Source organism: Thermobia domestica, chromosome 3 (assembly GCF_964235325.1).
Source record: "Thermobia domestica chromosome 3, izTheDome1.hap1.1, whole genome shotgun sequence".
Lineage (NCBI taxonomy): Eukaryota > Metazoa > Arthropoda > Insecta > Zygentoma > Lepismatidae > Thermobia > Thermobia domestica.
The window spans coordinates 205,985,491-206,011,058 of NC_137456.1; the positions used below are offsets into that span (position 1 = coordinate 205,985,491).

At 35.3% G+C, this 25,568-nt stretch overlaps 1 protein-coding gene across 2 annotated transcripts in view; it reads right to left on the reverse strand.

Moving 5' to 3' along the window:
- Hip14 (palmitoyltransferase Hip14) overlaps window positions 1-17,296 on the reverse strand; it is a 216,749-nt gene extending 199,453 nt beyond the window's left edge. Inside the window, exons 1-2 of one of the 2 annotated variants that reach the window (XM_081752119.1) lie at window positions 17,043-17,296; window positions 1,456-1,599 (exon numbers count right to left, since the gene is read on the reverse strand). In XM_081752119.1, the coding sequence (XP_081608245.1) occupies window positions 1,456-1,599; window positions 17,043-17,093 (195 nt within the window). In that variant the 5' untranslated portion in view covers window positions 17,094-17,296. The remainder of the gene's footprint in view (window positions 1-1,455; window positions 1,600-17,042) is intronic. The other variant, XM_081752120.1, reaches the window with a different exon arrangement.
- Window positions 17,297-25,568: the final 8,272 nt, after the last annotated feature.

A 25,568-nucleotide genomic window follows, 5' to 3' on the forward strand; every position in this document is an offset into this window, starting at 1 on the left:
GTATCTCACCCCCCTCCGGTGACCTCCCGGCCCGGAGCCGAATAGCGTGAATTTGGAAGTTAATGCAATCCGAGTTTCACCATTGATTTCAGCGACCGCGGAAATATGAATTCGACACTAATAGCTCAAGTGGTAGAGCGTTGGCTTCGTATTCGGGAGGTCGTGGCTTCGTATCCCGCTGCCGACCATCCTGACTGAGGTTTTCCAGGGTTTCTCTCAGTCCTACCAGGCAAATGCCGGGATGGCACCTACTAAACAGGCCCTGGCCGATACCTTCCCAAATCCTTTCCATTGTTAATGTTGTTGGATATCCAGTGTAAAATGACCTCTGAGCTGTATCTGGTGATTGTTAAATAAATAAATAAATATCGGTCATTTTCAACTACTTTTACATGTCCCGGTAAACGCCCCCCTGAGACCCCCCTGATTCGAATTTCGACAAAAACGTTTAACTGTGGTCTGGAGCCTGGACCAAGGTATTCGTGACTAAAATTTGGTAACTCTCGGTCAATTTTTCTGGTTCCCAAGCCGGTTCCGGTAAACGCCCCCCTGAGACCCCCCTGTATCGAAATTAAAAAAACGCACTTCGTCTTGACCTGGGGCCTGAGCCAAGGTACCCCTGACCAAAATTTGGTAACTCTCGGTCCACTCGTCTGGTCTCCAGGCCGCACACAGACAGACAAACACACAAACAAACTTTTTATTTTATTTATATTAGAAGATAGTTTACAAGACAGTATTGAGTATGTACTTTTTATAATAATTGAGATCATAACGAAAATAAAATTGTTATATTTGAATAAACAGGAGAAGGACGTAAATATTGTAAAATCTTTTTCAATACTATTTTTTATTATTTTGCTCGAAATTTCTTCATAGTTTGTTATTAAAATACTTGTCAACATATCTTCATTTTATGGTCCTAATAAACTAATATATGTTGATAGTAAAGTAGTTTAGATTGATCGAGCTCCTGGGCCTTCAGAATTTCATGTCCCTCCCCCGTTACGAAATCCTGGCTAAACGAACCAATATATGTTCCAGTAAAATAGTTTAGAATGATCGAGCCCCTTTTGTGATGACCACAGTATTTCATGTCACGGACCCCCCCCCCCTTCACGAAATCCTGGCTACGTGCCTGGCTATAAGGAAGCTGATAATCAAAACGAAAGGCTGAGATCACAGTATTCACCAGGTGTAATGTATTTCCAAGGAAACAGCGCTATACGAAGACAATCATAGTAATAATATATGAAGAAACAGATAAGATTACATAGGTCTGATTACATTGACTCAGTATTTCTGAATTAAATTATGTAGAACGTAGAATATTAAGATAATAAACATGAATTTCATAAACATTGAAATGTTTTACAACAAAAATTCGTTAAGCATCATTTCGACCTCTGTTTTCACCGCTTTAAACTCAAATTTTATAACTAATAAACTGCATACCTGTGTTGCTTTTACTATGTCAAATCCACTATAATCGATATCAGCTGCAACATTCTTCGCAGGTTCCTGAAATATAGTATTGGCTTCATTTCTGTGGTCCTGGTCCCTTTCCACTTTGTAAATTGCACTTGGCTTACACGCATCCTACGAAATCAAAAGAACTGAATCAATATTACTTCCAATCATTAGAATTACACTTAACATAAACACCACAGTAAATGAGTAAGTGCTTAATATATTAAGACAGTTCTGTTTCTTTTATGTGTAAATGATTTGAACGAGTACAATAATTGTCATTTCCTTATGTATGCTGATGACTTAAAAATTATAGTTCTATTGATTCTATTGATGACTGTGCTGTTATTCAAGGTAATATTGATAATGTTGTAAAATGGTCTTACAGTAATGTCTTACCTTTAAACTTCAACAAAACTTTTATGGTTACTTTTTCCACTAAAACTAATTCTATTTATTATAGATATGTTACTGATAATATTTCTGTTAAATATGTTGAGTCCACGAAAGATCTGGGTGTAATATTTTATAATAAATTATTATTTAACAAGCATCTTGAACAGATTATCTCCAGAGCTAGGAGAAATTTAGGCATTATCAAATGGATCTCTAGACATTTTGTGTTAATGAACACTTGTGTTACTTTGTATCTCACAAATGTTAAAAGTCACCTTGAATATTATTTTGGTGTTCGGTACAGAAGCGTACAGTACTATTACAACAATATTGAATCTGTCCAAAATTTATTTCCTTCCTGGTTGCGCTGGAAATTTAAGTTTTCGTTATGCAAAACTAAAGAACTTTGTATGATCTTAAATTATTACACGAAATTCTAACTGGTGAACTACAGTTAATTAATATTATAAACTTGCATACTCCTTACCCTACTAGTAGAAATTACAAAAGTTTAATTGATGTACCTATCTATAAGTTTTTGTCTATGGCCAATAATTATTCTCATTTTATCGATATATTTATTGAAGATTTTGGTATTATCAAAAAACATCTTACCAGATGTCATCTTTTATAAAGTAATTGCTGTGTTTGATATCTTCATGCATGCCCATTTGTTTTCTATTTGTATTAACGATTTATTTATTTATTTTCATTATATCATTATTATGTTTTAGTGCAATTTTTTATTGTACAGGAAATTGTTATTGGACATATACCTGTTATTTCCTGATAAATAAATAAATGTGTATTAAGTGTATAAGATTCACAGAGCTGAAACAGAAGACAACATTTAAATAGCTTCCAATACGGCACCCGATTACACGTTTCACACTTACTTGTATTATTCTTCTTTTCTATCCAATTCTCACCCTCCTATCACATGAAGCGCATATTGTGGTTTTTAAAATCATGTTTCCTATGCATGCTAGGATACATATCAGAGTTATTTTAATAGTTTTTATTTTGTATAACAATTTGCGAAACAAATTTAAATTTGTATCGCAATTTATAATTTTCATATAGTACTTTTGGCAATAATGGTAATGGAAAATATTATGTCTATTTATTTACCTTACTGTCTCACGAAATATATAAATTAATAAAATTAATAATTTTGTTTATATTCTAATAAAAAAAATCTATCTATTAAAATGCTACAAAAGCTATAAAAACGTCTGATTTCCAACCTCTAACTTTGGATTTCAAACCTTTGACTTACGGTTATTAATGATTTCATGTTTAACAAAGACAATATTTTGAAGTAGGTGTACTTTAAATAAATTATTATTTAAATACATATTTTTCTATAAAGTTTATGTTTTAAAGTTATTGTTCAAAGCCTTTGTATTTTAATAAGCCTTTTCCAAAATCAATGCAAATGAATTGTGCTGCCATCTTTAGAGCTCTTTTAAACTATATGTTTGTGGACGTTTATATGTTTGTGGCCAATCCTTTCGACAATGAGATCTCGGAAACTACAGGCTCTAGAAAGATGACGTTTTCACTGATCAATTGCAAATTTTGCATAGATTGTCCAGTTCTAATTGAATATTTAAAAAAAAACATGGCAATTATTTCTTTATTACAGTTTTACGGGTACACTGGAAATGCTGAAATTTAAAAAAAAAAAAACTAAAGCATCATATCCTACGCATTATACATTCCAACACCACATTGTTGTATATACGGGTTGAATATGTCTCAGGCGTTTGTTTCCTAGCCAAATAATACTGAAAAAGGAAGGATAACCATTTCTCCAGTCTAAGATTAACTTTTATTTTTGGAGTGTTTTGCCCAATGAACATCATATATAACTGACATTATAATTAATTATGTATGTAACGTATTTGCTTATTACATACTGCATGCAAGAAGAAAGAAAACATTGGTCATACATGATTTAGAAACTCCAACAGGAAGTAGGCTTAAATTCTGCAAACGGTGCTGTACATGTCCCTTTACAGACACAAGTGAAAGATGTCTTGAGAAAAAAATCGGCAAGGAGTATCACAAAGAGGAGATTTTTTTGATTATATTTTCTCAATATCTTTATTGAGAAAATATAATCAAAAAAATCTCCCCTTTGTGATACTCCTTGCCGATTTTTTTCTCAAGACATCTTTCACTTGTGTCTGTAAAGGGACATGTACAGATGTTGTTAGGAATGAGAAGAAGATTTATGCTCATATGCGAATGATGCGCTGTGTAGAGAGCGCAGGTTCAGCTAGTAAAGCACAGAAAAAGTAATGACAATCGTATTATAAAGTACTAACTTGGTCATTCTACAGATTGCCTAATTGATAGCTAGTTTACAATGTGCTCCTATGAGGTTTATTATTATTATTATTATTATTATTATTAGCTGAATCTGCGCTCTCTACACAGTGCATCATTCGGATATGAGCATAAATCTCCTTCTCATTCCTCACAACATATGTACATGTCCCTTTACAGACACAAGTGAAAGACGTCTTGATTTTAAAAAAAAATCGGCAAGGGGTATCACAAAGGGGAGATTTTTTCGATTATTTTTTCTCAATATCTCGCACCGTTTGCAAGATTTGAGCCTACTTCCGGTTGGAGTTTCTAATTCATGTATGACCAGTGTTTTCTTTCTTCTTGCATGCAGTATGTAATAAGCAAATACATTACATATACAATTAATTATAATATCAGTTATATATGGTGTTCATTGGGCAAAACACTCAAAAAATAAAGATTTATCTTAACACTCGAGAAATAGTTATCCTTCCTTTTTCACTATTATTTGGCCATGGAACAAACGGCTGAGACATATACAACTCCAATATACAACATTGTGGTGTTGGAATGTATAACACATAGGATATGATGCTTTAGTTTTTTTTTTTTTTTTTTTTGTTTGTTTTTTTTTAATTTCAACGCTTCCAGCGTACCCTAAAAAAATGTAATAAAGAAATAATTGCCATGTTTTTTTTTTAAATACTCAATTAGAACTGGACAATCTACGCAAAATTTCCAATCGATCAGTGAAAACGTCATCTATCTAGAGCCTGTAGTTTCCGAGATCTCATTGTCGAAAGGATTGACCACAAACATATAAACACAGTTTAAAAGAACTCGGAAGATGGAAGCACAACTCACACGCATTGATTTTAGAGAAGGCTTATTAAAATACAAAGGCTTTGAACAATAATTTTATATCATAAACTTTATGAAAAAGATGACGTATTAGTCTAGTAACTAATTTAGACTATTTAAAGTACAAATACTTAAAATGTTTGTCTCTGTTAAACGTGAAATCACACACAACCGTAAATGAAAGATTTAAAAGCTAAAGTTATAGGTTGGTGCTCAGGCGCTTTTAATTGCTATTGTAGCATTTTTATTATTATTATTATTATTACGTATTGAGTTCATAATTCCGTCACGAAATGGGAGTGATATTACTCAGGTCCGAAGTGAACTTTCATTTTTATGACAAAAGCACATTAACTTAATTTCACAGTGTTTATTTGATAAGTCATATTGTATACATGTGCTTCTCGGATCTACTTCGTTTTCCCAGTTTTAAAAGTTGTAAAATGAACACTAATTTTCCTTCGTCATTCTAATGAAAAAGAAGACGTAGCAAAGAATATTTTTGATCCTATGCTATAAAATGAAGATATAGATGTGCCATTTATGAACCTGTTACTAGAGCTTTAAAACAACAGAAGACAGAAAGGGCATAGTGCTAGTCACGTTTTAACTACTTATGTAATTGCCAAAAAGTAAGCTGACGTCTTACACTTCGAAAGCCCACCGAGGTGCTTTATTTGCTTTATTTCCATATCCGAATGTCGAAGCGCACACAATTCACTTGTCAATTCTTCGTTGTCAATTCTACGGCCATTTTCTAGTAATATAATGTGAGGTCTATAGGGAAAATTGATAAAAGGCATCTATTTCATCATCAAAGATAGAAAATGGTATGATGTTTCTCTCGTAGAAGCTTCGCAGAAATATATCACTTTGGTAATAAATTATGAATGTAAATATTGCAATCCAATGTTACATTCGCATCGCATTTCTGTAAAGCAGTACATTAGCATCGCATTTCTGTAAAACGCTTCTTTAAAAAAGATAAAATAAAAAAAAAGAAACAAAAATTAAGATAGAAAGGAACATCAAAAGAACACGTAATGTCGTTGATACTACATTACAACGAAAAAGTGAGGCAGGACTGTTTGCTTCCTGTATGATATACAGGTTGAGAGTTTCAATGATACAAAATACCGGATTGTCTGAAAAACCTTGTTTTATAAAATTTGTATTGACATTGAAAAGAATACAAAAATTTGGCTGAAAGCAAAAGGTTGTAACACAGCAATAACGTAATCCTTTCTACTTTCATTTTTATTAATCTTCTTCAAAACTACAATTGAAATCCCACTATTTCAATATTTAAAAACCAACTTCAACTCATGACGTTACGAATAAAATAATTAACACATTAAAAAAATGACTTACAAAATTATAACAGCGGCCTCCGACAAAGGCAAAGCACGTGCTAACCGTATCCAGACCTAGTAGCTTACAAAATCAAAAACAGACAGCATAGACACACCCACAAGTACCAACCAATCAAAATGCTTTAAAACCACGAATTGTAACAGAAGATTCATACACTAACTCACTCTCAACCACGACAAAACACACAAGCCATATGCTTTAATTTGGGATAAAAATACATCCAATAAAATGAGTGACATAATACAAATCATAAATAAGTACCAAAATTAACTTTTACGTTACATTTCTTTTAACACGAAAGAAAAACTATTAAAAGGTTACTCTCTCGAAGTGTGTATACTCACTTAACATCAAAGCACTCTCAAAAAGTAGGAGAAGCAAGTCAAACAGTAGTCATCGATGACAAGATAAGACAAGAGTGAGCAGTTTAGATAATGAGGGAGGAAAGCCTCCCTAACGCTTCAACATAAACTACAGAACAATAGCATTAAAACTACAATAAGTATTTAACTAAGTTTAACAATTTAGAAATGATAACATAACATCCCACCGTCACTGAACTACTTTCGTAACAATCTGCCTCAGAATACCCACTAACAAACTAGACCCAAAATATTCTTCATCCAAACTGTTTCAACAATGAAGATACAGGAGAGATAGTACAGAGATCTTAAATAACAAGAACGGAGAACAAATTTCGGATGGGTACCGGAAGTGGGTGTGTCACCACCATCTTGTATTTAATATGGTGAATGTTCGGTTCGACGAGCAGTTTGCCTGGAAATATTCCAGGTATTATGTAGCAGAATACCCCTTTTTGTTAATCAAGTTCATATGCCACGGTCACTTTTGAGGTTGCTAGGCAATATATATATATATATATATATATATATATATATATATATATATATATATATATATATATATATATATATATAGAGAGAGAGAGAGAGAGAGAGAGAGATAAACAGGTAGATATAGCGTCACTCAGCATTCGACTCTCAGAAACTTCGAATAAGAGCGACAAGAAGGGCTGTATGGGAAGGTATATATGCGAATTACTATTTAAACACTATATATATTATTTAATAACTATGTATATTATTATTATGGGTTTCCTACCCTATAAAGCCTAACAGCTTTATCAGATTGTAGGAAAGTGATTCCGTAATTTGTATTATTATTATTATGTTATTTATTATTATAACTTGTTCTTTTTTTTTCTTTGTTTGCATATGAGACAATGGAAGTCATAAGAGAAACAAAAGAACCCTAAACCTTTATACGAACGATATATGTATAACTTAAACCCAATCCGAAAAACAAAAAATGAACCAAAGTATTGGATATGCGTTAAAAGGTACCGCTAACAAAAATTCGTGCACAGGTAGCATAACAACCAATTCTGATAACACGGTCTTCATATTCACATTCTTGCATTCCAAGTTTTGCACATGCTGAGACTGGAAAAAGCAAATTCGAGTGCAAAAAAAGGGCAACGGAGGAACCACAGATATTTAAAGAGGAATTTCTAAATGCGAAAGATACGACCTCGCTTTGCTTATTAATTAGCCAGGTTTCAATGGGTACCGATCGGGCTTGTACAATCCGCGGCAAAAAACCTGCAACATGAACATATAAGTTTATTGTGAAATAACGAAGTCCTTTGCTCCAAAATAAGTGTGTATGGGAGGAGGCCGAGGTTCATCCTGGCGTGATTCGTTCCACTTAGACGTTATGTTCATTCCCTGTGCTGTTAGGCGTAGTTTCACAATAAACTTATATCCTCATGTTGCAGGTTTTTTGCCGCGTATTGTACAGGGCAAGAGGAAAGTACTCTTGGAGTTCCTGTGTAAGTGCTTCAGCGACGGATATTTGGTTTCCATAAGTCTTGCTGCGTTTAGATACAGATAATTTCCTACTTTTTGATAATAATTCTTCTGAAAATGGGATTATTACCTTTGAGGACAAAGTGGGCAAGGGAGCTTAATCGATAATGAAATTACAATAGGCGACGGAACATTTAACAACAGACCCACACATTTTTGTCAGCTATATACACTACATGTGATGTAATGGGGTTATTGAGTTGATTTTAGTTTAGCGCCCCTTTCAGCAACGAGGCTATATGAGACGTGGACCTACAGATTAACGTGGAATCCAAACCACACGCGCTTCCGCCGGGAGTCGAACCCGGGTCTTCCACGCCAAAGGCGCGTACGCTAACCCCTTAGCCACGAGGGAGCTCATGTGGGGTAAGTAAGACCAGCACTGTATTACCTTATGAAGACCTGAAGGAAGGAAAATTATTTGTAATTGTTTTAACTTGCTACGTCTTATATTCCCAGTTGGAAAACGAAAATGTTCAAGGTCAGGGTTCTGGCTGGTTTAAACAAGCTGTTTTTTTTTCCACACATACAAAAAAGGTTTAAACCAAAAAAACGAAAAATGTTCGTAAACGTGTAACTGTTCGTAAAATCTTGACGAGCCCACAATTGTGGGTTATCACGTTTCACTCACGTATATTATTCGTATTATATTCAGACCTAAATTTCACGTTCATTACACAATGTTTCTTTTGTGATTTTAGTAATTTGTTATTGTTATGCAGCTGCTATCAAAGAAAAACTCTAAATATTGTTTCGTTTTAATAATGTTTCTACTGATAAAATACATCCAAATGCCGTACTTTGGGGAGGGGGGGCAGGGCTGGCAAAACCCATGGTTTTTATTGAAAAAACCAAAAAAAATAGTTTTTTTTTTTTTTGTTTTGTTTAAACCAGGTTTTTTGGTTTAAATAATTTGCTCTATGTGTTTGTATTACATCTGGATAGAAAAAAGGTTGTTTCGCCTTGGTGTTATACAACAACCGGGTTATGCTGGAAGGGGTTACATAAGCTTAAAGCCAAACCCAACCGCTTCTCGGCTTACATTCGAGAGAAATTGTCCTCCATCTGAACTCGAAACCGGGATTAACTGGCGATACGTCTGCCGACTCACTCACGAAGGACTCCTGATAAAAAATACGTTGTACTGATCTTTACATACTTGTTAATATAATCGTCAAGAGTCATTTCAGAAGGACAAAAAGATAAACAGTTGCACAAGTGAAACCATTATACAGAATTACATATGGACAATTTCAAAACACTGCAGAGTACAGAATAACTAATTTAGTCCAAGTTAGTTTACTACGACTCTTATTAGTCCAAGTTAAAGAAATACGACTTAATTTGCATATCAGTAAGAAAAGTGAATAGAGATACGAATTATTTGAGTCCACTTTGGTTCTGACCCATTTATACATAAGTAGATGCCAAAGATACTTCTGATTAAATGCGTCGTGGTGCCCCCCCCCCCAAAAAAAAATAAAAGTACGGCCCTTCGATGTATTTTACCAACAGTAAACATTATCAAAACAAAACAATATTTAGAATTTTTCTTTGATTGCAATTGCATAACAATAATAACTATTAAAAAAACACTAAAGAAACATTCATAAACTTATAAAAAGAACAAAAGTTGCTTTTGTAGCATAATCTCTTTGAGTACTGAATGAGGAATTTAAGTCTGAATATAATACGAATAATATACGGGAGTGAAACGTGATAACCCACAAATGTGTGTTCATCAAGATTTTACGAACCCTTACACTTTTACGAATATTTTTCGTTTTTGGTTTTTATGAAAAAACAAGCTGGTTTAAACCAACCAACCCGGGGGGGGGGGGGTCATACAAACCCCACGAGAGCCATTTATTGAAATCAGAAGTATCTTTGGCATCTATGTATAAATGGATCAGAGCCAAAGTGGACTCAAATAATTCATTTCTTTATTCACTTTTCTTGCTGATACGCAAATTAAGTAGCTGTATTTCTTTAACTTGGACTAATAAAAGTCGTAGTGAACTAACTTGCACTAAATTAGTTATTCTGTACTCTGCAGTGTTTTGAAATTGTCCATATGTAATTCTGTATAATGGTTTCACTTGTGCAACTGTTTATCTTTTTGTCCTTCTGAAATGACTCTTGACGATTATATTAACAAGTATGTAAAGATCAGTACAACGAATTTTTATCAGGAATCCTTCGTGAGTGAGTCGGCAGACGTATCGCATTTGTGGCCAATTAGTCCCGGTTTCGATTTCAAATGGAGGACAATTTCTCTCGGATGTAAGCCGAGAAGCTGTTTGGATTCGGCTTTAAGCTTATGTGACCCCTTCCAGCATCACTAGGTTGTTGCATAATAACACCAAGGCAACACAAACTTATTTCTGTCCAGATGTGATATAAATACATAGAGCAAATCATTTAAACAAACAAAAGAAAGAAACTAGTTTTTAAAAAAAGGATTTAAAGAGAAAAACTTTTTTTTTTTTTTTTTACTTTTTCAATAAAAACCATGGTTTTTGCCAACCCTGTTCAAGGTCGACTCTGAAGCATCTATAATCCAAGCTATCAGAAAAGTACGTATTTTCCTTATGTAAAATTCAAGGCTGCAACTTCCATGTTAACCTGTGTCTATGGAGAAAGGTTGAAGAGCTAGGGATAACGAATAAGTACAGTACGAAGACAACAATGAAGTAAAATAGCACATCAGAAAGGTAGCAGCACTAGTCCTTGTACGCCAGAATATGTAAGTGATAGTTGGATGAAAATAATGGGAACGTCCAATGATAGACTGCGTTCAGTGCTTCAATGACTATTTTGTAGAACAATGGTTTGAAAATAAAGTCAGTAAAGATATCTGGAAATGATGTGGATAATGCCATAGAACAACTAATACAGGTGAAGGGTGACATTATCGTCTAAATCAGAAAATCTCACTCCAATGCAGTTGAATTGGCAAGGAAATCTCAATTATTTATCATTTTGCAATTGCAAACTGAAAAACCACGTAAATATTAAACGGAGGAAGACCAAATATAAAACTGGACATAAGAATTAACAATGCTCTTAGCAAATTTGAGGAAGACAATGACTTAGATAAGCTGCTTATGTGCTTGGGTATCTTGCAAGGCTTGATATCTTTAACTTCATACAATACTTGACTATAATATTAATAATATTAAGATTTGCTAAGAAATAGTGACAGTTGCCACATTCGATATAATGTATTGTTTTATTTCGTAATATGGATCGTCCGCAGATGCATCTCCACAACATGCAGCTGAAAAGATTAAGTGGTAATGTCCCTCTTGGAGTCGCTTGATTGAATGTGATGTTATTTTTCCTTCATTTAGTTTTCTCTATTCCTCTGTGGCGACTTATCACAATATCGACGTATGAAGACGGCAAAGAAACATCCTGGCAGAAAGTGAATTCGACCATCTATTGGGTATGGAGATGAAAACCTTATTTATGAGTTAGGATTGAACAATACTATTTCACAGTAAATCATTGAATATAATGTTCATTAAGGAGGAGTTTCGGGATCAGATTTTCAATATTTTCATGGAGGAGTATTTTAGGCATACTTCGTTTCAATCTGTTCCCACTTTCAGTTAAAAGGTTAAAGATTAAAAAAAAAAAAAAAACTCTTCCAAAGAAACTAATGCAAAATCATAATACCTCACGCTTGACTTAAAGAGTAGAGCTATTCTCTAACGACAAAAATCTTCCAAGAGTGTGGGGACAGGTAAGGCATAGTAATACGCAGTTTTTCCAATATCTTTGTTCATGTGCTTATCCACTATCACTGAAATGCCTGCTGCCTACGGACGTATTCTCGCGCAGGCCCTCTGTTGCACTCCCGCCCGACTCTGTTAGATAAATTCTTGCTTTATTGGCCACCTAGCGCAAGTTGGCGTGTTTTTTGTTTTATATACGAGGGTTGGGGCAAAAGTCATGGCAACTATTTTTTGTCTTGAAGATACCAGTCCGGTTGGAAAATCTGACATATACATACGAAAGGACAAGGTGTTAACTACATGTGTGGACAATGAATACCACTGAAATATCGTAACACACTAATTTATTACGGTAGTATACAGTGCTCTATGGTCTTCCCGGTGCAAAAGAATGACAACACAGTACGCATACAGTTGGCATGACAAACCTGAGCATAGAAACCCTCAAAGTAGTCCCCTGCTACTTGCACCACGCGCTGCCAACGATGTGGGAGGCGTTGAATACCATCCGCCTCAGCATTTGCCACACCATGTGTGAATCGGGTCACCTGTTCGCGCACAGCATTAGCAATGTCCTCGTGTGTTGTAAACCGCCTACCACATAGTGGTTCCTTAATCTTTCGAATGAGATCAAAGTCACCGGACGATATGTCAGGAGAGTACGGTGGGTGGATGACGACACGTGCCACGTCGGTCCGCACACTGACAGGTCGTCCCGAACATTGCTCATCACTGATTGACACAAGTCCTTGCTGAAACTTTCCTACCCACTGTGCTACTGTCCGGTATGGTAGGGCATTATTACCAAGCGCTTCTACTAATTCACTGTGACATTCCATCGCATTTCATCCTCGGAGAACGGCTATTTTGAGGAAGCGCAATGTTCAACACGGGTTACTTCCATCTCGCACGACACTCACCAACTGACTGATTTCACAGGCCTCGCTGTGCTACTACCAGCTATCACAGAGCCATCTGTTGTTCTGCATACACACTATGCTTGCAGAACTTCCACACGACACATAGAAGTTTGTGATCCGCTCACGTATCTGCAAGAAAAAAAATAGTGGCCATGACTTTTGCCCCAACCCTCGTATATACATCTAGACGCGTATTTATGCCCATAACAAGTAACTCCTCCTAAGGTGAATGTGCATCCAGCAATGTAACGTCTCCCTTAGAAACAATTTATAACGTACTAAGAGTGAATTTCCTGATCAAATATGAGAGTACGCAATGAATTTAAGTATGCGGACCAAAAATAGAACAGCACAATTTTCACTGCTCTAAGCAAGAGTGCATGCGCGGGAACACGTTATAGGTTAACTGCCGCAAATGGTGGTCCCGAAATACAAACTCATGGAGAAATGAACAGAATTAGATGAAATGTCAACGAAAGAAAGGTAATAGAGATCATCAATGTAGGATGATTAATTAGAGAAAAGAACGAAATTAAATTCTGAACTACATGAGTTCATGTATTAATATGATATTAGGTAAACGGACAATAGACCAGTGATTCAAATCCACTGTCTTATTAACTAACCTATGTTCTTATTAACTAACCTAAGATGTGTATGTTATGGTAATGGTGGGAAATACAGAAATGTAGAACGGAAACTAATAACAGGGCAGTTGTATCTGAATCAACTGGGGTGAAATAGGGCAGAATCTGGAGTGCTATTCCATTTTACGAGGGTATAAATTTGTAAAATCCAAGGAAGGAAAATATTACTTGATTTCACAATACGACGGTGCAAACAATCAAAATATATCGGATTCTTACCTAGGTAGAAATAGTAAGTGTGCTCTTTATCATACAGTACTTCATAAGGAAACACATGACGAAATGTCACAAAGTTATGTTACACACCAAGGCACGTGTTTTTATGCCATTTAAAGTGTTTTTTTTTTTTTTTTTCATTATCCTCGTTAATTCGCATCCTACCGTCACTGACGCGCTTGCTCTCTACGGACGCTAGCACTAGTACTTCTTAACAGCCAAGCAGCACAGGCTGCTTTGCGTTAAGGTAATTCGTGTTCTATGCATTGCAGTTTTTATGTCATATATTCACATACTATAGATATACTCAGCCCTCTAAAGTTAATTTGCATCCATTGATGCAAATCCTCCCTTAAGAAACGCTTTCTAAGGAAGTAAGAGTGCATATCCTCATTAGAGAAATTCATATTTCATGAATATAAATATCTCCTTGTGTGGCAACCTAGTATAGGAAAGAAATATTTTCGTACACGTTTTGTAATTTTTGATCTCCCAGGGACATGTATTTGATAGGAGCCTCCGCTCCCGAAACTCTCCTATAAATGTATATTTACATGATACTGTAGTAGGGTATTGTCTATAGTGCTGATAGGGAATATAAGAATAAAAGGATACATTGTTTTTGTTACCTCTGAATACTACGTAGTTGCAATGCTTAATAGTTGGAAGGTACTAATTTTGCGCAGTAATAAAATACAGATGAATATGTATCTAGTGAAGAGCACGGAAAGCATTAAAATAAGAAATATTTGTGACTAACAGTTAAGGCTGAACGACGGAAATGAAAGATATGTAATTACATTATAATAGCAACAAATAAATAGTAATACAACGTTTAAAACAGAATCATGTGGATCTAATCTGGGGCATGAATTAAGAGTTGCCCCTCCAGTTTCCAACCTACAAAAATGCAGTTAAAACATTAAAAATTGTTAGGTTAGGCTAGGCTATGTTAGGTTAAGATAGTTTAAGTTAGGTTTGGTTAGGTTACCTGGTAAGACTTTAGTTAGACTAGAACAGTGACTGGAACAGGTTCTACCTTAAGCTTCAAGTATCACTTAAATTCAGTAATCCATGGTTCTCATGAAAATTTAATAGATTTTCTTCATTATTCTTATATAATTCTGTAAAACTCAATGCGGAAATATCATATTCAACGCACCGATTCCCCATCCTATACAACTACTACGCTGTTCAGTCATCGAAATCTTCCGCGTCTTGCAAATAGCACCCACGTCTACATATCTTTTCTCGTATTAAAGATAGCTTTACTGCTAAATTTCGACACTTAAACATCACATAAGAACTCCAAATCATAATTTCTTACCCCCTTTTCTCCTGTAAATTTTCCTAATTTTTATAAAAAACGAAGGGGCAACTCTAAACTTAACCCAAATACGAGGCCGCCATCTGTGGAAGATTGACCCATATCATGAAGCAGTACGTAATTATGAAATCAGACTGAGTTCAGGTACATATATATTACTTCTTCCGGTAAGTCTTTACTTTGACTCCAACTGTGACTTTAATCGGTTCTTATAGGTTCAGTTACTTCCTGGAACTGTTTGTGCGTGAATCACTTGTTAGAATGTTGTGTGCCTTTGGTGACGTCTTAGTTCATATTTTTCCCACTAGGTGTCTGTGTAGTCATATGGTAGTTGGTTAGTAGTCACATGTTCTGTGTGCATGTGTGTGTGTGCTGCTGTTTGTGGCATGCGAGAAGCGCGTAATTGAATTGGTTGAATTGAGTTAGAGAAAACCTATCATAGTTGTGGTCTAAAGTGAAGATATTTTCGACGTATTGTAAAAGTGGACGTTTATTGGTTTCTTGTTTGTAATAATAGCAAGTGTGCTCGGTTTAATAAAACGACGTGTGTGCGGAAAGGAACATTTTTCAGTAATGTTGAGTATTGTGCATGTGTTCTTGGTATCTTATTTTTTCGTGTGTGGAATCAGCAGTTATGAGTTCATTATTTATGAGTGTTCTGCTATGGCGAAATGGTGAGTGTTTTCTTTTTTTAATTCATATTATTTTTATTCTTGATTTGTTTTGCATTTGAGTATTAGGCAAAGTATTTGGTTTGCTGCTGCTTGTCCTATTGTCTTGTTGAGATGTAATTTTTTTTTTTTTTTTTTTGTCATGCACTGATTTATGATTAGAGACGAGTGTTTCTTTTTAATTTTTCCCTAATTATCTTAGCTTTATAGTAGTGGTGTGATTATTTATTATTATTTTGGATGTTTTTATGGTACTTGAGCGGGGGGAGCCCCCCATTTAGATCTCAAAATTCATAGTCACCGCTTCACCTGAATTGATGTTTAGTAACATTGTGGCCCTTGTACTTATAGTATAATTCTTAACTTCGTATAGTAACATTGTGGCCCTTGTACTTATAGTATAATTCTTAACATCGTATAGTAACATTGTGGCCCTTGTACTTATAGTATAATTCTTAATATCGTACATTACTTTCACTGTGTTAGTAATTGTAATCGATTCATGTGATCCGGTTCCGGGAGCAGTTTAGGAATGATTCCTAAACTGCTGCGGGAACCGGATCACATGAATATGTTGAAGTCACAGTTGGAGTCAAAGTAAAAATTTGCCCTTCTTCCTTTTCATGCACTCATCTCAAGCAACTACCCGAGCCTAAATTTCTGTTCGGATGTGGAAATTACATATTGCAGCTAATCTCCAGGTACTATGGAACGATAAATTGTATTTTCTGCTTGATTAATATTATTCGTGCAGAATTATACACACGTAATATTGTACAGTAATCACGATAATTTAGTACAAAATATTTAGTAAATAAAAAATACTAAGTAAATAAAAAGTACACATGAAACTCAAAATATCGAGTAATCTGCTATGCAGGTGCAAGGGCTTATTAAAATAATTCTGAATGTTGACAAATACCTATACCTAACCCACATATGATCAATATACCGTGTATTTAGATATTCTCATTTTATAGCAGGTACATGATAAGAGTAAGTTTAGTCCGTTAATAAATAAGTACTCTGAAATTACAAAGTACACGGCAAGTGCAAAGTATTCATTTCTTAACGTCAATATTAGGTGACTTTTGGAGATTTTTTTTAAAAAACAGGAAGCTCAAAACATAATTGATTATAGTGCGAATAAAGCCTTTTCTCATTTAAATAGCCCTTTTACAAAGTATTACTGTCACAAACACTATCACTGACCTGCGCCATAAAATTGACAGGATTGCATGTCGGATCAACTTCAGACGCCATGTTTGTTTGCTGCAGTACAAGTCAAAGATAATAGATTATAGATATTGACGTATAGCTCACTGTATGTTGCTTAAATCGCAAATTGTCATTTGAAGGGACTGAGATTACAGGAGGAAAGTTTAGTTAATTTTAAGTATTTGTTTGTTTCCCCTTTATACAAATACACACCGTTGGCTTGGCATACCGTAGGCTATTTAGAATATTTATGCATATATTATACAGGGATCGTTTAGGTAGAGCAGGGTCTAACGTAGAGTGATTATTACCCATAATACTCACTCGTATAATACTCACTCTACGGGGTCTAATTGTCCCTGAGTTCGTGATGTGTATACGTTTTAATCAATAGTACAATAATATACTACAGAAAAACTGTGACATTTACTTATATTGAAGAGTCTTGATCCCCAGAAAATCCTGAAATGACCTTTTTAATCCTAAGCAAGAAGGACGGAGTTCAAGATTTATCCCACAAATAGCCTACTGTATCTCAAAAGCTGCATATGATGGGAAGATTAATCTTATTTAAAATAAGTAAACACCGGTACAACCTTATTATAAAGTTCAATTTCTTAGGGGAAAGGGAATAATTACATATTTTTTTCTCAATAGTTAAAAATAACATTGATGTATGTTTCATTATCACCGGCAAATGGTTGACACCCTTGAAATGAACTAAGAACATAGCATTTAGCTCCAGCCGGGGTTATATATCATATCGCTTTCATTAAAATGTAAATCCTAAAGGAGTTTCAAAATTCAACGTTGCATAGGGTATTTCAAGAGTCCGTCAAGTTAGGTAGATGAAACTCAGTATTTACTATAATTATATTTGGTTCAAAATTATTACAAACCCAGACATAGCCTCGTGTTAAGTGAGATTTTGAACACACTTAAGCGTATTATACATCGTCATACTTTTCCATCAAATGCTGTATCAAACTTTTCTTTGATGGTAATTTCTTCAAATAAATTGGCTGAAACTTTCACACCCATTATAAACGACCAAATATAAAGACGGGGTAAACTTTACAAGACACGCTCCAGCCAGGGCTTGCTAACTTAACTTAACTATAACATAACGAAATAGACGGAAGTAACGTAATATATTTGTTAACACAATGCGTTATGTACCAATTGTAACTTCACATATTTGTTACGAAACACTAATGTTACTATACTTATCAGATAATTATAATGGTAACGTCTTAAAGGAGCAAACTACTTTCTGTTTATCACTAAATAACCTTATGAAGAGATTGATAGGTTATATTGTAATAACGTTATTACTTTATACGTTATTCCCAAGGCTTGCTGATTTACCTTAACGTTAAAATAACGAAAAAGATGGAAGTACAGCCAAGTATAGCAATATATTCGTTAATTTTTTTGTTATGTACCAATTGTAACTTTATATATTTGCTACGAAACAATTATTGAGCTGAGCGAAGCGAAGCTCTTATACTCGGGTTAGCCGTTTGGTTGTCCGCGAACTCCTCCTAGACCGTTTGGCCGATCTCAACCAAACTTAGCACGGTGATAGAGTATGTCGTGCTGAGTGACAACATAGGTCGAAATCAAAAATCCGATGTACCATCGAGGAATAATCACCGAAAAACGCTTCCTCCTAGACCGTTTGGCCGATCTCAACCAAACTTAGCACGCTGATAGAGTATGTCGTGCTGAGTGAGAACATAGGTCGAAATCAAAAATCCGATGTACCATCGAGGAATAATCACCGAAAAACGCTTCCTAATTACGTAGTTTAAGCTCGCTCAGCTCATTTCATTGCAATCGGGTATATCCATTGCATTCCTAGTGTTACTATACTTATCAGATAACTATAGAGTAACGAATTGCAGCATCAATCTACTTTCTGTTATCACTAAATAACCTTGTGAAAAGATTGATAGGTATATAGTATATTGTAATAACGTTATTATTTTATAGGTTATTCCCAAGGCTTACTAATTTAACTTAACGCTAAAATAACGAAAAATATGGAAATTCAGCCAAGTATAGTAATATATTTGTTATTTTTTCGTTATGTACCATTCATAACTTTTACACTTGTTATGAAATAATAATGTTACTATACTTTTCGGATAGCAATATAATGCCGAATTAGAAGAACGAAATACTTTTTGTTACCACTAAATAACGTTAAAAGATTGACTGAAATATAGTATGTATCAATAACGTTAACGTTATTATTGTATAGGTTATTCCCAGGACTTTCTAACTTAACGGTATCATAACTATATATTAATTAATTACCGGAACAAAATGGTTTCTGTTACTACTAAAAGCGGAAATATTTCACGTTCCTATGAAGTTTGGAGTAAAAACATGTAAAAGTCCCTTCATTAAGCAGAAACTATGTTATGCGGGCAACGGAAAACAAAACAAGCGTTTAGCGGAAAATTCTGAGTTCCGGACTACAGTGTTTAGAAAATTTTTAGGTATCCTGTGAGAGGGCAAACATATACATTACAATGTCTGCGATAAATTCGTTTTTCTGTTAAATCTTTCTGGACAGTGTTGACCTTCCACAGCCACTATTCATATTCACTCCCACAATTTTCGGCTAGACGGACGAAGCATGTCAGCTGTCAGCCTTCTTTGTAGGTATACGTCTGTTCCGATTGTATAGCGACTACCGACAGTCGGCAAATATGAGGAGAAAACTGACAAAACAAGGTTCTGGCGAAAAGGAACTGAAGGAAAAAGCAAGAGTCATAATCTCTATCGCGTGTCATGAAGATAAGCAGTGAAGGATTCAAAGTACTTTCGGAATTCTAAAGAAAACTCTTCTGTCCTAAAGTATACCGCGCAAGGTTTAGACGAAATGCATCACTGTCTGAAGCAAAAATTCTTGTGCAGAACATTTGAGAGAATTATGTCATTGTTTCTCATTTGCGCTTTCTGATACCATCTCTCCCTTGCTCTCAGCAGATATGGTTCTGGAATCTCATAAACATGAACATACCAGATTTAAGGAAACAAAATGTTCCTTGACCCACCAATACTCAGAAATACACAGTAATTTCCTGTATATTGTTGTCCTTGACCTTCTCAACTCTCAGTTTTACGCCTGGTCAATCACCTTGAAATAAAACTTTTACCAATACAGCTCTAAACTTACATTTTTACATTGGTTCGGCAGCAGTCATTATGGCTTGTAAAACAAGGGTTGTGTTTCATCTTAACACCAGGATAAAAGTATTCATGCTAGAGAACGAGATAATTGAATCTAAAGCAAACCATGAAGATGTTCAACGTCGGTAAAACTCTGATGTACAAGATTCTAAAGAAAAAATGGAAATTTTGAAGGGGTGAGAAAACTGCAGTAATGGGAAAATAAAAATAGAATTTAAGGAAACTGAAAACTAAGACATTAATGGAGTAGTATGGAAGTGGTTTGTTAGTGCCAAACCGTAAAATCACCACATATCGGGCCCTATATTACAGGAATACGCTAAAACAGGAGCTGAAAACCTGGGTAAAACTGAATTCAAAGCATACAATGTATAGTTAGAAAGTTTATGCAAAAGACATGAGGTAGCTTTTCTTACGAATTTTGTGGTGGTCATATGATGTAAATGCTGAAACATTTCATGAATGGGTTGCTAAACTACCTTCCATAATCGAAGGACATGAAATTCAATCATATTTTTTTTTTTTTTTAATAGAAATCTATCTCTGTTAAGCGGAAACCTGCTTTAACGAAAATTTTTGCGAGTCCCGCTCGATTCTGCTAAAGACAGGTTTCATTGTATTTTGTAATATCGTTATTATTGCACATGATAAAATATTGAGCTAGAACGATAAAATATAGTGAAAAGTAGCTTTTCATGTATATACAACGGCATAAAAATGTATACCATAATGATTGCATTTATGTGTATTATTAGATGCAGGTGTACGTATATGGGAGCCTATAGGTTCCTACCAGATGTATGTGTGTCTGTATGTGGTGTTTTATTTCTCGGTAACTACTGGTCGGATCTCAACTAAATTTGGTGAGAAAGTAGCTCATCGTCCATGAAATTAAAAAAATGTATACAGTACGTCCTTTACTTATATACGATCATATTCGATTCGGTACTGCACTATCGTATCATACTGGAACTATGGATCTGCTGGCAGGAGTGGTGTTGTGTGTGACCTTGTAGGTGCGTGAATGTTATCAAATGGCGCCGAAAATCAACGAGTATGGGGAGGTTACATAATGATGCTGTTTTTGTACGCATTCAAGTTTCAAGTTCCTGGCGGATTCCAAATAGAAGAAAGTTGTCACTATAACAATAAGTCTATCTCACTGCTGATGGTCACATTCCGGCGATCACATACCGTGACATTGACGGTAAGAGGTACAGCAACTTTATTCGTCAGCGCAGGTACAGTTTTGCTCTTGGCATTGTTACGGAATTCAGATATGAGGGTAAGTTGATGATACGCAAGGTGAACAAAGACATGAAGGTGAATGCTAGACACGCCTATCTATCTGCGATAACCTACATTCCACAATTGTATGGAATGGACGCGAACCAGGTGATGATCCATATGGACAAGACTTCGAGTAATATCGCCAGAACATCACTACGGTTTTATTAGGACGTGGCAGAGGAACTGAGAATTCATGTTATTATTTTCGAAGGCATTCCTGTGAAAAGCACAGATGCCAGTCCAATAGAGTTTTGCGCATTTGGACTGTTGAAACATCTTCAGCGTCGCTGGCCACACACCCTGCAAGAGGGCCATTTTAGCTTGACTTTTTTGGAAGCTGAGAAGGAAAAGATATAGCTATATATATGAAATTCTCCAAAGTAATACTACAGAATTATTATTATTATTATTATTATTATTATTATTATTATGATCACGAAGTGGACTTATAATAGAGCAAGTTTGGGATATTATGGAATACCATTTTTGTTTTGCTTGTAACTCAGTTAAGAATTGCATATTGAAACAAAAAGGAAAACAAATATCCGACTTACATATTTGGCCTTATTTATGCGTATCTTGATAAAAAAAAATGTTTTGGTACAGGGGTGGACAAAACTTATAATTTGTAAAGAAACCACTGTGGAGGGTAATTTGAAATAGTCGGGTAATATGGAATACAAATGCTATATAGAAAAGAAATGAGTTTTCTGTTGAACCAGAGATGTAGCAAAGGGGGAGCCAATCGGGGCCAGGCCCCCCAAATGATTTCCTGCCCCCCAAAATGACCAACTTTTAAAACATCATCGTAAGATTACCTCGTTTCAGTCACTTAAAAATAACAAAGTTTACATATAATTAATAATTTACTGTAAAATAGTATGGAAAAATACTATTTTACCACACCAATCGAAAAATAGTATGGTATCTCTTCCTTACACCGATCGGAAAATAGTATGGTATATTTTTTCTTTTCACAGCAGATTACACAATTTACTGCGATTTATATTTGACAGTTTGAAAACAAATGTTTTAACAAGGTACTATAAATACTACCATACAACAATGGTACTAAACTGATTTGTAAGTGGGCCTGCATTACCTTTTTTGTATGCTGTAACTAATGTTTAAAAAAACATATTTATATCAGATGGAAAATTTAGTAAAAACAACGTTATTCGGTTTTTCAGTTTGGATTCCAATTAATAGGTAATTTTCAATTATTTTTACGTCACCATCCCGCTTAGGAGTACTAATGGAGACTAAAATTTGGATTTAAATGACATCGGAAGTGTCATTGTTCATATCAGCCACCACGAAAACTATGGATTCGACATTAATATTGGTCATTTTCGATCATTTTTACATACCTTCCCCTTCTCTTCAGAGTGCACCTTCAAAGTGAAGCGATAAAATCCATCCCAGGTCCGAAACTGGTCTATGTTGAAAATTTGATCGTGATCGGTCGGGTGGTTCAAGAGTTAACTTACAAATGTAGTCACTATATATATATATATATATATATATATATATATATATATATATATATATATATATATATATATATATATATATATATATCCATTATTTTGGAAAGTTGTGAACTAAAGCCTATATAAATTGAATCATATAGTAGGGATTCCAAGATGCACTAGATACCAGCATGACTGGTGAGGAACTGTGTGAATTGCAATACAATAAAACTCAGTTTTGTGGCTATCGCAGCATTGCATTTACGACACATGCTTTTCTGGAGTTAGTTGTTAGTGATAGTAACCACCGTTTTAAAATTCTTTTGCGTTCCCACTCGTATTGCTATTTTTGAGAATATTATTTAAAACTTTTGATTCGAATCGTTACCCACTCTTTTCTTCTCAGAGGTTTCGCATGTGAAACAGAAGAAACTCTTTTTCGTGAAATAATATTTTCCGCGACGGAACGATTTGCAGACCAAAAGATATTAAAAACCGAAAGATATAATTCGTCAGATATTAATATCATACTATTTTTTTTTTTCAATTTTTGGATTTGAATATTTCTGAAGAAATCGAATTTATTCGCATTCTCGCACTGTTTTAGGACAAAAAGAATTTGTAAAGTGGTAAACTGAAGTCCAAAGTCTAAAGATGCTCGAAAAATTGTTCACAAACGTAATGTCCCTGCTCCTTCACGTGTGCAGCCACTTCTAATCTGTGGTCGACGAGGAACAGAACTTCGCGTTGTTGACACTGGCGAACTTCAAATGCACAAAGCATCCTGGATCTCGGAAAAAAGGTCGATGTTATTTCTTTAGATCCTGTTTTAACTGCATCTTCTGCAGTGTTTTCTCCTTGCCAATCACCAGTGACCTAAAATGATGGGTGCGATTCCCTTAGGGAAACTACAGTAGTTTTGAAGAATTAGGATTGGTTAATTAAACAACCATATGGGGTTAAAATATTATTACGGGTCTACCGTTTTTTAATACGTTGATTTGTTGGCGAAAAACGCTAGAAATATATTCACAATAATATAAGCATTTTGTAATAAAAAGTTCTACGATTAAAAATAGTTTCTTTTATTGTAGTAACCCCCAAAATAATCCAAATTAGTGAAAAAACAAGAATCAAAAAGTGTTACGTAACAAAGTTGAAGAGGTTCGGCCTTGCGTTACGAAGTGTGACAAGGAGGAGAAGGGGGAAAAATTGGTCAAAAATAGCGTTATGAAATATGTGGAGTGCCCCTAAAACAGTAAATGAGATATAGCTTTTAATATTTTTTTTTTTTTTTTTTTTTTTTTTTAGTAACGAATAATAAATAAATATTTTTGTCAGGAAATTTTAAAGAAATTAAGTGAAATTTCAAAGAAAATCAGTCTTATGAAGATACAAAGACTTAAACTAAAATAGTTATGCAGAAAGTTATAACGTTTGGTGGGGACAGTAGTTATTGGTTAAACATAATAAAAACTTACTGGAATATAATTTATGGAGAAAAAATGAATAATAATAATAATAAGCTAAAAACCAGCTTTTTAGTTTTCCGGAAGGAAACTAAAATTTTCCGTTTTTTCCAGGCCTCAAGAGCACTAGCTGCAACACAATTTCTTTGGCTTTGTACATTGTAGCTGCCCCCCCCTAAAAAACGACGGGCCCCTCCTACATAAAACTGCTGGCTACACCCCTGTGTTGAACATACAATGAACACAGTGCCAATATATGAAAATTCTTAACACCAAGTCATAACTGAATGTGATTACTTGCAAAAGTCACAAATTTTATATTATACTCTGCTTCAGGATCGGCACAGTCATTGTGTGCTCACATTAAACATGATGAACGATGGACCCAAGCTCACTCCTTGTATCATCAGAAAATTTGCTGTAATATAGAATACGCTCAGCATTGTTGTCATCATAAATGTTGTTTAATTGCCCAATACCAATAGATATTTTTGTAATCGGAATACCATACGGAACAGAGATGTTCACCCTCGCGAGAGTGGCCCTGTCGAGGGCATCCTCACCCTCAAATTCCCTCGCCCACAGTGACGCGAGGGCGAGGACAAGTTTTGGCCGCAAGGGCGAGGGTGCGCGAGGACGAGGACAAGCTTCGATGGCGAGGGTGAGGGTGCGCGAGGGCGAGGAAAAGCTTCGACGAAGAGGGTGAGCGTGCACGAGGGCGAGGACAAGCTTCGATGGCGAGGGTGAGGGTGCGCGAGGGCGAGGAAAAGCTTCGACGAGGAGGGTGAGGGTGCGCGAGGGCAGGAAAAGCTTCGACGAAGAGGGCGAGGACAAGTTTCGGCAGCGAGGGTGAGGATGTGCGAGGGCGAGGACAAGCTTCGACGAAGAGGGCGAGGGTGAACGAGGGTGAGGGCCAAGTGTTACTGCGGGAGCGATGGTGCACGATGGCTAGAGACAACTTCCTTCAGGAGAACGAGGGCACGCGAGGGAGGAGGACAAACTTCCTTAAAAGCAACTGTTTTGGAGTTTACTGTTTGACCTCTTTTGGAGAGAGGCAAAATTTAAAATATCATCTGCCATGTCCC